General features: G+C 36.6%; 1 protein-coding gene and 1 long non-coding RNA gene across 4 annotated transcripts in view; both read left to right on the forward strand.

Moving 5' to 3' along the window:
- The window catches only part of LOC136243238 (probable ATP-dependent RNA helicase DHX37), a 102,315-nt gene that overhangs the window by 29,606 nt on the left and 60,647 nt on the right, over positions 1 to 12,062 (forward strand). For all 3 annotated transcript variants that reach the window (XM_066034758.1, XM_066034756.1, XM_066034757.1), the window contains 5 exons: positions 5,821 to 5,901; positions 6,804 to 6,945; positions 8,825 to 8,870; positions 10,195 to 10,324; positions 10,376 to 10,447. In XM_066034758.1, coding sequence (XP_065890830.1) covers positions 5,821 to 5,901; positions 6,804 to 6,945; positions 8,825 to 8,870; positions 10,195 to 10,324; positions 10,376 to 10,447 — 471 coding nt within the window. The remainder of the gene's footprint in view (positions 1 to 5,820; positions 5,902 to 6,803; positions 6,946 to 8,824; positions 8,871 to 10,194; positions 10,325 to 10,375; positions 10,448 to 12,062) is intronic.
- Positions 4,527 to 5,307, forward strand: LOC136243524 (uncharacterized). The gene is made up of 3 exons (XR_010694889.1): positions 4,527 to 4,965; positions 5,027 to 5,148; positions 5,192 to 5,307. It is a non-coding gene; the product is annotated as an uncharacterized lncRNA (long non-coding RNA).

Here is a 12,062-nt window from a genome sequence, read left to right on the forward strand (position 1 = left end):
TTTAGATGTTTGGGTAGAAGGGAAAGATGGCTTTCATATGGTATATAGTGTTCCGTGTTAATTAATGGGTGGGGTCCTCACGTATTGCGCAAAGATCACACAAGCCATAAAATTTCATTTCCTGAGGTTTTTCTGCGGTTTTACGAAATAACTTCAGTAGGAATGGGTTAATGCAGTCAAGTGTATAACAACAATCCTTGCACTGAATTTGACAGCTATTAAAGACACCAGTAATGTACATTGTAGGAGACTCTCAGTCTGTATGCACATTGCAATTTGATCAGTTTCATGTGTGTACTGAAATGTTGACGGTGTTACTATGCAGAATGCAAAATTACACAATTCACAGCAGTCTTCTTCATAATCCATTTCTGAATTAATAAAAAGTACACAAACTAGATGAACAAAAAATTGGAAATTTTAAAATAGAAATAGGGATCGCTGAAAAAAGCCACAAAACAAGAAGGGATCGCTGGGGTGGTAATGTAATCCACAAATCCCTATTTTGACTCTCTGTCGGTGGTAATGCAAACCACAAATCCCTATTTTAACTCACCTCAAAATGACAGAGCACATGATGTAAGTAAAGATTTATGACAGAGTCAAAATAGGGATTTGTGGTTTACATTCCACCCCAGCGATCCCTTCTTGTTTTGTGGCTTTTTTCAGCGATCCCTATTCCTATTTTAAAATTTCCAATTTTTTGTTCATCTATATCATATACTCTTGATAATAGTAGCAGTACTATACTAAAGTGATGTCTATGAAAACTTTAATTCCCTTGTCCAGAGTGGAGTCAAATGATTTAATTAAGGGACATGTATTTGTTTTATTGATTAATTTCCAAACATGACCATGTTGTGTCATTGCAGCATGTTGCTAGAGTAGTTATTGCTCTAGAAAATGACATATTGAAAACAAATAATTTAAGTATTGCCAGGTGTTAGTTTGGCTCACTTCAACTAATACACAACATCAAAATTAGTTTTTAAAAGTTTTAATGTAGACCTATGGGCTAATCATTATGCAGATCAACATGCATATGCAGAGAAACACAGTACAGTTTAATACACAGTACATACGGTATAACACACATACAGAACTGATACTAGTTATTTACTTACACTGATGAGTCACAGTTCCAATGTCAACACTTGTATAGTAATGCAAGTTTATTTTATCAATAACATACCCTATCACTTGCTAAATGTGTGTACGCTTATATGCCATACGATGTTTTAGTTTGGTTTATTCCATGTAAAATGTAGGAGCTTCATGCCAGCAAAAGTGTTGATTTGGCGGTAGCATGTAATGGCTTCCTTTTGTAATGGAAATCGTCTGCATTTTCATAGTGGCTACAGTACTTTGATTGCAGAGGTGCTTTACGAACAGTTCTTGATTTGTACTGCTGTGTAACGGGTTAAACATAGCTGACAATGAAGCATAATGGAAAATTCACTTTTCAGACAATAATTGATATAACTGGGGCATGCGGCACCATTTCTTTCTTTTGATGTGATATGTGTGGGTTCACCAGTCATAATAGTAATTATTTACAAAATAGTTAACAAACAAGTACACAAAATTTGGAATTTTCAACTGGAGTAGGGACCATAGCTCGTTGATAAAAAGTACTGAAACAAGCTGGAGCAGTGCATGATATTAAATCACTGTAAGACAATAAGAAGTGTTATTATGTCCCTACTGCGCTAAAGATACCATGATGGAAATGCATAGTAGAGATACACCACTTCTTATTGTTTTACTGTGATTTAATATCATGCACTATTCCCTCCAGCTTGTTTCAGTACTTTTTATTGATGTGCTGTGGTCCCTACTCTAGTTGAAAATTTCAAAATTATTGTGTACTTGTAATAAATCAAGTCATTTATTATGCAAGCTCAAGTTCTTAGAAAGCTTTTAATGGATGTACTGTACTTTGATCTAGGTTCTCCAAAATTAAATCATCAACTGTTTAGTATTGCATGTAAATGCTGTTGTGCTGTTAATCAAAGGCAAAATAAATATTACACTCTTTGATGTCACATCTTGCCAATGGTGCAAGCACCCATGAATAGAAATTGTATGTTCCTAGGAAGAAAGTATCACATGTTGCTATAGCTATGTTATCATTTATCCATAGCAGCTTTTCAAGTGTATATTTTGCCTGCATGTGCTGTACATTAGGGGATGGAATAAGTTTTTACATACACAGGCACTTATAGATGATAACCTCCTGTTTTGCCATACAGAGATAGTGGTGTCTACAGTAGCTCAATTTGTGAAACTAACACATGCTTTTTTATTGGAATTGCTTTTCTACTAGGGACTCATGAGAACCAACCTGGTAAATAGACGGGAGTCAAAATATTGGCACAATTTTGGTTGATGGTTAGATTGTGTGTGTTGTCATTTTCAGTTACTAAAATAATATACTGTAGTGGACATTATAAGTTTGGTAGATGTGTTGTGACCTCTGGCACACAATTGTGTATTGTAAATCTCTAAAAAGTTGCAAATATTGCATGAGCTATTATGCAATTATTGCAATATCGAAATTGAAACACAAATACACAATTTGAAAAGTCTGCAATGTCAATGTAAGTGCTTGAGGATTAGTTAACTAACATAACTACTGATAAATATTGCCTTTGTGATGCTATTGTGGAGGCTAAATATATGCAATAATTGTATTGCGAGCACTTTATTAAGTGATAATGGCAATTTATTGAAATATTGCCCAACCTTACTGTCATGGAATGCTTGCTATGATGTTATAAAACACTCAATGAATTTCTTCGCCTGAAAAGAAAAAGTGGTGATGACATTTTGATACTGAGCAAGCTAAGCATTAACGTAATATTAACTCATTTCCTATTAAACTGTGATTTTATTCTTCCATGTTTCCTGAATGTAGTATAAGATGACCACACCTGGTATGGGGTGCCGTTTGTACCAAAATTGTACAAAAATGCCTTATTTATAAACTATAAGCATACTTTATAAATCAATGCACTACTTTATAAATCATGAACATATACTTTATAAATCATATGCATGATTTATAAACCATATACCTGATTTATAAATCATTGACATACTTTATAAACTATAACATTGATTTATATAAATTATACATGTGATTTGTAAACTATAACACTTATTTGTAAAGTATAAACACTGATTTATAAATTATAATATTAATTTATATATCAATGTACTACTTTATAAATCATGTGTATAGTTTATAAATCATGTGTATAGTTTATAAATCATACACATGATTTATAAATCAATAACATACTTTATGAGCCATACATGCATAATTTATAAATCATCATTATGATTTATAAATTGCGCATGTCAGATTAATAAATCTTAAGTATATTTTACAAACCATCATCACGAGTGACTTAGTTTGGTTATTGTTGTATTTTATAAATCATTGTCCTACGTTATAAATTTAACACATACTTTACAAATCACATGTACAATTTAATTTTGTAAACTAATACTATGATATATAAATCAATAGTGTAATTTAGTAGCCATACAGATGTATGTTGTTGTTTAGTATCGATAGTTAGAATTCATATCAATATTGCTTAGATGTGTATCAAATGTAAGACATTTGTGGCATGTGATCCAGCACAGGATTCAGCACACTTAGTAGCTACAAGCTTTGGCAGCTGTTGTGAGCACTTGCACTAATGAGAGCAACCCGGCAAAGTGGAGTATCACCATTACCAATGCCCCTGCTAGTGGTTCCACCAACTATGCCACTGTTGTCACCAATTATGCCACTGTTGTCACTGACCAGCTTGAGCCCAAATCCTACACCATGTAAGAGTAGCCAGCAAGAGTGGCATAATTAGTGGAATTACTGGCAGGAGAGTTACCTATGACGATGACAGGGGCATTGGTAATGGTGATACTCCACTTTGCCGGGCTGCTCTCATTAGTGCAAGTGCTCACAACAGCTGCCAAAGCTTGTAGCTACTAAGTGTGCTGAATCCTGTGCTGGATCACATGCCACAAATGTCTTACATTTGATACACATCTAAGCAATATTGATATGAATTCTAACTATCGATACTAAACAACAACATACACCTGTATGGCTACTAAATTACACTATTGATTTATATATCATAGTATTAGTTTACAAAAGTAAATTGTACATGTGATTTGTAAAGAATGTGTTAAATTTATAAAGTAGGACAATGATTTATAAAATACAACAATAACCAAACTAAGTCACTCGTGATGATGGTTTGTAAAATATACTTATGATTTATTAATCTGACATGCGCAATTTATAAATCATAATGATGATTTATAAATTATGCATGTATGGCTCATAAAGTATGTTATTGATTTATGTACCACTCTGCGTGGGCAGTTCAAAGGCACTGCCAGTGCCATAATTTGTATATTGCATTGCTGCAGACCGCAGCGAGTGCATTATAACTTATAACGCACTTGTTGCGGTTTTGTAGACCACAACGAGTGCATTATAAGTTATAATGCACCGACCGCAGTGCAATATGCAGATATTGCACTGGCTGCGGTTTTGTGCAGCATAGCACAAGTGCCGGTGGCGAAGACCACTACGACACCTCACCTAATAGGTGGAAAGACACTTCACAGATCACTCGAATTCTTTTATAGCCTGACATGTAAAGGTCGATTGTGGGCCATAACGTCACCAATACGTATAATGTTTACAAGCAGCCAATGGCGATCGAAAAAGCCAACACGTGTGGCCACAACTCTAGTCTACATATATATAAACGTACTTATACACCTTACTAGTCTGGTGCCATCTTAGCCCAGATTAAACTGTAGTCCACTTCGACAATGACTCAATAAAACAAATATATTCTAAATAATACTAACCTTTAAGTTCGATTGTGGTAACCAGTTTTGTCATGCCACCAGATTCGAGTTTAGCCAGTGTGAATAGTAAGAATTAGACTAGTATCGTTTTGTAGTTAGGTTTTGTTTACTTAAACCGTCTATTTAGCTGCTTTTTTTCGCTCGAGAGAATCACTATGGCGATTAGTCTGGCGCTTAGTCTATATGGCGATTGAGTGATCACGCTGGCATGCTGAGCACTACATGATGAGAGTCGAACAGCGAATGCAGGTTAGTGATATAACCCATAGCGTACTAGCTTTCAATATCTCAGGTGGCTGCAGGGGGAACGTCATCGCAACGTCAGGCTTGGTTACCCACAATCGATGTTAGAAACCTGGCCTTTATAAGTGTTACAGCTGTCTTGTGAGACTCTCCCCACCTATTAGGTGAGTGGTACATAACAGTTATGCAACGTGCACTCGTGCTCTGCCTGTATAAACACACTTGCCTTCGGGCCTGACGGCCCTCAGGCTCGTGCGTTTATATCAGGCAGATCACTCGTGGCCGTTATATAACTATATAATAAATCATGTGTATGATTTATAAACTATACACATGATTTATAAAGTAATACATTGATATATAAATTAATATTATAATTTATAAATCAGTGTTTATACTTTACAAATAAGTGTTATAGTTTACAAATCACATGTATAATTTATATAAAGTTTATAAAGTATGTCAATGATTTATAAATCAGGTATATGGTTTATAAATCATGCATATGATTTATAAAGTATATGTTCATGATTTTTAAAGTAGTGCATTGATTTATAAAGTATGCTTATAGTTTATAAATAAGGCATTTTTGTACAATTTTGGTACAAACGGCACCCCATGCACCTGAATGGATGTATTCTGTGTGTGATTAGTTTGTGTAAAACTTTTTACTTTTAGGTTGAGTCTAGACAGTATCCTGTGTCAGTGCACTTTAATAGGAAAACACCAAATGATTATGTTGCTGAAGCATATCGGAAGGTACACATGTTTGTGCATGGATGCATGCATATAGATGTCTGTGTCCATACAAACATGTGAAATGTGTGTTTGTGTGGGTGAGTATGTGCAGCTGGTCGCATGGCGAGACGCAGTGAAGCACTATGATTGATATTTCCTTTCTCCACCTTTTCAAACATACTTTCTGTAACAACTTTAAACAGGTTGTATATAGAACCAGGAGTCCTACAGACTATCAGCACCTGTACTGTAAAGTTTTAATAAATAAAAATAAAATAGCTATCTATACTGTACATGGTGTAGTGGTTTTGTTCCTGTGTAAAAATGCATTGTTAAAAACAAAGTCAACCTGTTTCAACCTGTTTTAAGCAGGTCTACCCTGGTCAACCTGACTCAAATGGTTGGCCTTTGAATTTAATAGGTTATAGTTATATAATTGGTAACAAATTTGATATGTTGCTGCTGCAACTACCACTGCTGCAGCTACCACTGCTGCTGCTGGATTTGTTCCATTACTATCACTGTTTTCTCTATGGCTTTCCTACTGCAATCTACTTGAACTTCAGAAACAGTGATAAGACACTTTAACGAAAGCACATTCAGTCTTTCACACTTATTTTAATGATGTTATATCAAGGCATAGCCATTCCAATCCTACATATGAAATACCCCATTATCATAAGCTGGGTAGAGACCATGCCCTTTGGATCATGTAGTGAATTTTGAACTTCTTTAATATTTATGTGGTTTAAGTGTCTGGCTATTAAAAATTGAGTAAAGTAGTCCAGTCCAGTGAATGGATACACCCAGCTAAGTCAACAAAAGACTTGATTTTGAAGATCAGTAATTAAAAGGCTTGTAGTTAATACCCACCCATATTGTCTTAACAAGGTAATTTTGTGTGAATGCAGTATACCACACAGGTGTGCAAGATCCACCGCAAGCTAACAGCTGGCAACATACTTGTATTTGTAACAGGCCAGAAAGATGTACACTTGTTGTGTAAGAGATTACAGCAGACTTTCTCATCATCTGTACCACTACACACCATCACCACTGAAATAGGTAAATTTTATGGTAGTACATTTAGAAACCACCTTTGTACTGTTGTCATGTAATGTGACGCCTGCCTACAGTACCCTTTATTACAAGTATAAGGAATTAAGTTCAATTAGGAACCTTTGGAATAAGAAAAGTAGGGAAACAAGGAAGTCTCCTACACCTTCAGATATACGAATAAGGCATTGTTCATTGTTACTTCCTCCTAGATATTCCTTTTGACATACCGCACTACCACAGTATGTAAAATGCACGCATTGTGGACTTACCTTTGTCCTACTTTGTGTCCCATTTCTTTTTGCTGACAGTCCAAGGTGTTAATTCGTGGTAGTGTGATGCATGGCTTCCCATTTGTAAACTGGAATCATCCGTATTTTCCATGGTGACTGGATTGATTGCAGAGGCGTCTTGATTTGTAATGCTGTGTAACGGGCTGAAAATAGGTGAAAGCGAAGCGCAATGGCCATTTTACTTAATTGATGGTATGGGTGCACTATTTTTCATGGCAACTGGATTGATTGCAGAGGCGCTTCTCCTACTGTTCTTTGTAGCACTGTGTAGTGGGCTGAACATAGCTGAAAGCAAAGCGTAATGGCCATTTCACTTTCGAGTCAATAATTGAGAGCTGGGGATGTGCATTCAGACAAAAAAAAATTTAACTCTGGTGTCATCCTTTCTGTTGATGCGGTACTCCTGTAATATGCACTGGTTCATGTTACAAAAAAGTAAATAAACAAGTATAAGGAAAAATTAAGAATTTAAACTGAATTAGGAATTAAATGTTCACTACTGAGAAGCACCCTTGTACAGGCTTTGCCTTTGGTGCCACTCTGTCTTTTGACAAATCAGATAAATACTAAATAGTAGTCACTACACTTGTTGGAAGGAATCAGGCAGGCAGGCAGGCAGGCAGGCAGGAAGCAGTTAATCAGTCAGTGGAGAATTCCATTGAATAATTTAAAAATATATATTGTAGCCACTTATTAGAAGCATTTAGGGTCTTGGGCTTGTTTATACCTAACCAACACTGCCAAGGCACCAGGATGGTAATGTGAAGCTGGTTTTTGGGTGATATTTTTTTGGTCATATAAATCCCAACCTCACATATACAGTACGGTATGATAGTAAGCAATTTTGGCAACTTACTGAATGCTCTATAGAGTATTTTGATTGTAGATTTGTTTGTTACTTATGTTTTTAACTGTATTACTGTATGATGGGTTATTGTACAATCTAAAATAATACGCTGTAATAGCGACAGGATGTTAAGACATGTGCATAAAAGTGGTGTGGCAGCAAGTACAAACCAGTTGAGTTTCAGCTAGCAGGGTGAAAACAAAGTAAATGTGCATGGTGTGGTGTATATACTGTTGCATCAGTTATGTTGGCTGTCTTTTGTATCCCAAGTTGTATCATCGTTAAACTAGCCTTCATGGGCTGGGAGAAAGCTTTGAGAGAGATAGACTCTTGTTGACTGAGTCTGCAGACTAATTGCAGTCATCAGAATTCGATCACCATAGATTGTTAGTTTGAACCATGTGCAGCTTTTTCTTATACATACCGTAACCAGACACAGGGCAAATGTGTCTTTCCTGAGTGCTTAAAAAGCCACCATGGCAGATTGTCATATACAGTAGTAGTATTATAAACCTAATACAGGGGTGTAGCAAGGCTACTGATAACCTATATATCTACATAATCTGCTGTAGTGTATCAAGTTACACCACAGTAAGTCTGCCTGCATGTTTTGCCCCTGCCTACATACACTGTACGAGTACAATACATCATACCTGTATTATACATTATCCTGTGATTGCTATGTGTGCTACTGTAGTGTGCTTAACTGACGTAGTAGTCATATTATACTTTTGTTGTGTATGTGTAGTCAAGTGTGTGGCCACATCAAGAACAGATGAGATAGATTTAGACAGGTTAAGTATTGCGTATATATTCAGTATATTCATGTAATTGGGGTGAGCCTGAGCGAGCCCCACACTAGCAAGTCAATGGTACGTACGTCTTGTTTACAGACAAATACAAGAAAACACGGATAACTTACAAATGCTTCCATATAAGGCTGGTATGTACATTCATAACGCAAACATTAATGGGTGAGGTTTACTGACACTCCATATAAGGCTGGTACGTACGCTCATAATACAAACAATAAACAGCGTGATTTACTAACACTCCATATAAGGCTGGTACGTACATCCGTAACATGAACAATAACCGGCATGATTTACTAGCACTCCATATAAGGCTGGTATGTACGTTCACAACATGAACAATAACCGGCATGATATACTGACACTCCATATAAGGCTGGTACATATGTTCATATAAACACGTAACTATGTTTTACTGGCCTTTTCCTTATTTTTCGTGCATCATCCGAATGGACAACACAGATGGTAGAGCTGAATCGCTTCGTAGGTGTCGCAGAGAGCTTAACGGATTACGAATAGAAAGAGAAGCACCAGAAGAAGCAGAATTGAGAAGAACATGCAAGAAGAAGGAAACACGACAGACATAACAGACAAAAAGAACTGATGAGTGCCAGAACAAGCGGAGCTATAAGACAACAGCAAGACAGGCACAGGAGGATATTAATAATTAACTCAACAAAGATACAGAATAAACATACAGCTGCTAAACATTAAACAGACGAGTCGACCTGTCACTGAAGTCGCAGTCAGTCAGCAACCACTGGGTCTTGACAGTCCTGCTGCCCCGGATAGCCAAGATGATGGCAGAACGGAGTAAGGAGAATGAGATGACAGAGGAGGAATGGGTCCAATAGCTACTGTAAGAGTTTGCAAGTGTAATTGCTACTGTGTTGTCTGTGCATTCTGGCCGGGCTGTCTTACATTAGAACACTTCACTGGATGAGTGCAAGTTAACTTTTTTTTACTCCACTCAGCAATAGCTTTTCTAGAGGGATCTAGATTCTTACCATCGTTTTTGTTCTTTTTTTGTTAAGGACTCAGCAGTTGACCTAGTGTGTTCTGTGAGTCGCTTAGACTTGACTGATTAACTATTGTCTTGTTGATTTGTAAAAATGTTTGCTTGTGTTTGTGTTAAAAGAAAACGACAAGCACAGGATCTACAGAACATCATTGTACAACAGCAATCATCCTTCTCCATCTGCAAAATACCAAAACACAACATAGCATAGGTTAATCTTAACTCAACTCGCTCAGGCTCGCCCCATGATGTTGTTAACATCTGTCTAGTATATGTTGTGTTGTATAGCTACCCAAGTGTCCCAGACACAACTGCTGTGCAAGAGTCATTTTTCCAGGAAGAGGAAGAAGACAATGAGATAATGTTGAGTAGCGGTGGTAGTGAGGACGAAGGTGTCAGTGAAGATGAAATAGCATCTGTGAGTAGTGGACTTTATAATAGTGTAAAATACCCTTATTGTTTCACTTAGGGTTTGGATGCTGAACTTCCTCTGGTAGTTAAGCCACTTTATTCTCAATTGCCATCTGATCAGCAGGCAGAGGTATACATGTACATGTGACCATATTTTATAAAATTGTCAATCTAAGCATGTGTGGTGCCATGTCTCACAGGTGAAGGTGTGTGCACTTAAAAATCACACCTGGTGCTACACCCACTATGCAATACATGTGACAGTTAGTATTTACTTCGGAAAACACACACTTACTCACACAAGCACACACTCCTAAAATTACTTTCATTGTGAATGAATAGCTACACCCTTAGCAAGGATTTTCCTATATACATTGTAGTACTATTACCAAACTAATTAACCTTCAACTTCAATACTATATGTTGCCATGGTAACTCTTTCACCGAGGGGTTCATATATAAAACTATATTGGTTCTTCTGTGGGTTCTTTTACATTAGTGGGCCTATTACTACTGTACAAGCAATAGACCTGGATTAGCCACTTTGTATTACAGTATAAGCCTATAAATCAAAATTTTATTCTACCCACAATGCCCTGCAATCAGTAGTCAGGCAGGCCTATACCTTGTACAATATCTCTTACTTTCATTTCTTTTGATACAGTACGTAGTACTGTGTAGTAGACTAGTAGGGATCTGGCATCCTCAGAAATGTTGCCATTAAAAATCTGTGATAGAAGTACTGTACAGAGTAACACAAATAATACAACCCCAATTGCATGACTTGAGGGAGGCTTCTTATATTGCTTTGATAATCACTGTATGTATCCCAAAGGTACAGTGTATCTAAATTTAACAGATTATAGATTGTGTGATTTACATGTCTGGCTGCTCCTTGGAGATTCAGAACAAAGTACAATGAGCTTCTCACACATTTGTTACCTTCACCAATAATGTTCATACAATAACACTTGATTAAATAGAGTGCACACTTTAGTAAGCCATTATTTCAGCAATCTTCCTTCATAGTAGTTAATGCTAGTACTACCCGTATAGCGGGAAATTTTCGAAAGGTTAAATATTCGAAAAATTCGAAAATAACAATGTGTTTTCGAAAATATTTTTTCTATTTTTTCGAAAATAGTACATCCCGGCTTTGAAATGACAATCAAAGAAAGTATGGTTAGGTATATATATGAATGATTTTTGCGAGTGCACGCATGCATATAGTTTCTACTAATATCAGTTAGCTATAGGCCTTATGTATTAGTCTATAGCTAGGCACTGGGGCACAAACAAGTAGCTAGCCATATAGCTATAGCTAGATACCATGCATGCGCGTGCATATGAGTGAGCACGAATGATGCCACGAGTCTTGAAGCCTATAAGAGCTTGAGAGACCAGAAATTACTAGGAAAGACTATAATTATCATCAAACATCTATATGGGCTGAAAAACGCCATGTACTTAGCTATGGCTCAATCCGCAGCTCGATCCGCAGGCCTCTGAGGCGAAGTCCGCCAAGCAACATGGTTCAACCTATAAATTAAGGAAGATTCTAGGGTAGCTAGACAAGATTCTATCAAAGCTAGATTGGGTGTTTATCTAGCTATGCTGAACAATCAAAGCAGCTATATGTATGTGATGAACGCAGCCATGCACTGTTAGTTTCCTCTGTGAATTAATTATCTACTGTGCGGCGCGGTAAAGAGGCATTGTTTCGAAAATATTTTTTTGAATTTCCA

Source organism: Dysidea avara, chromosome 13, assembly GCF_963678975.1.
Source record: "Dysidea avara chromosome 13, odDysAvar1.4, whole genome shotgun sequence".
Lineage (NCBI taxonomy): Eukaryota > Metazoa > Porifera > Demospongiae > Dictyoceratida > Dysideidae > Dysidea > Dysidea avara.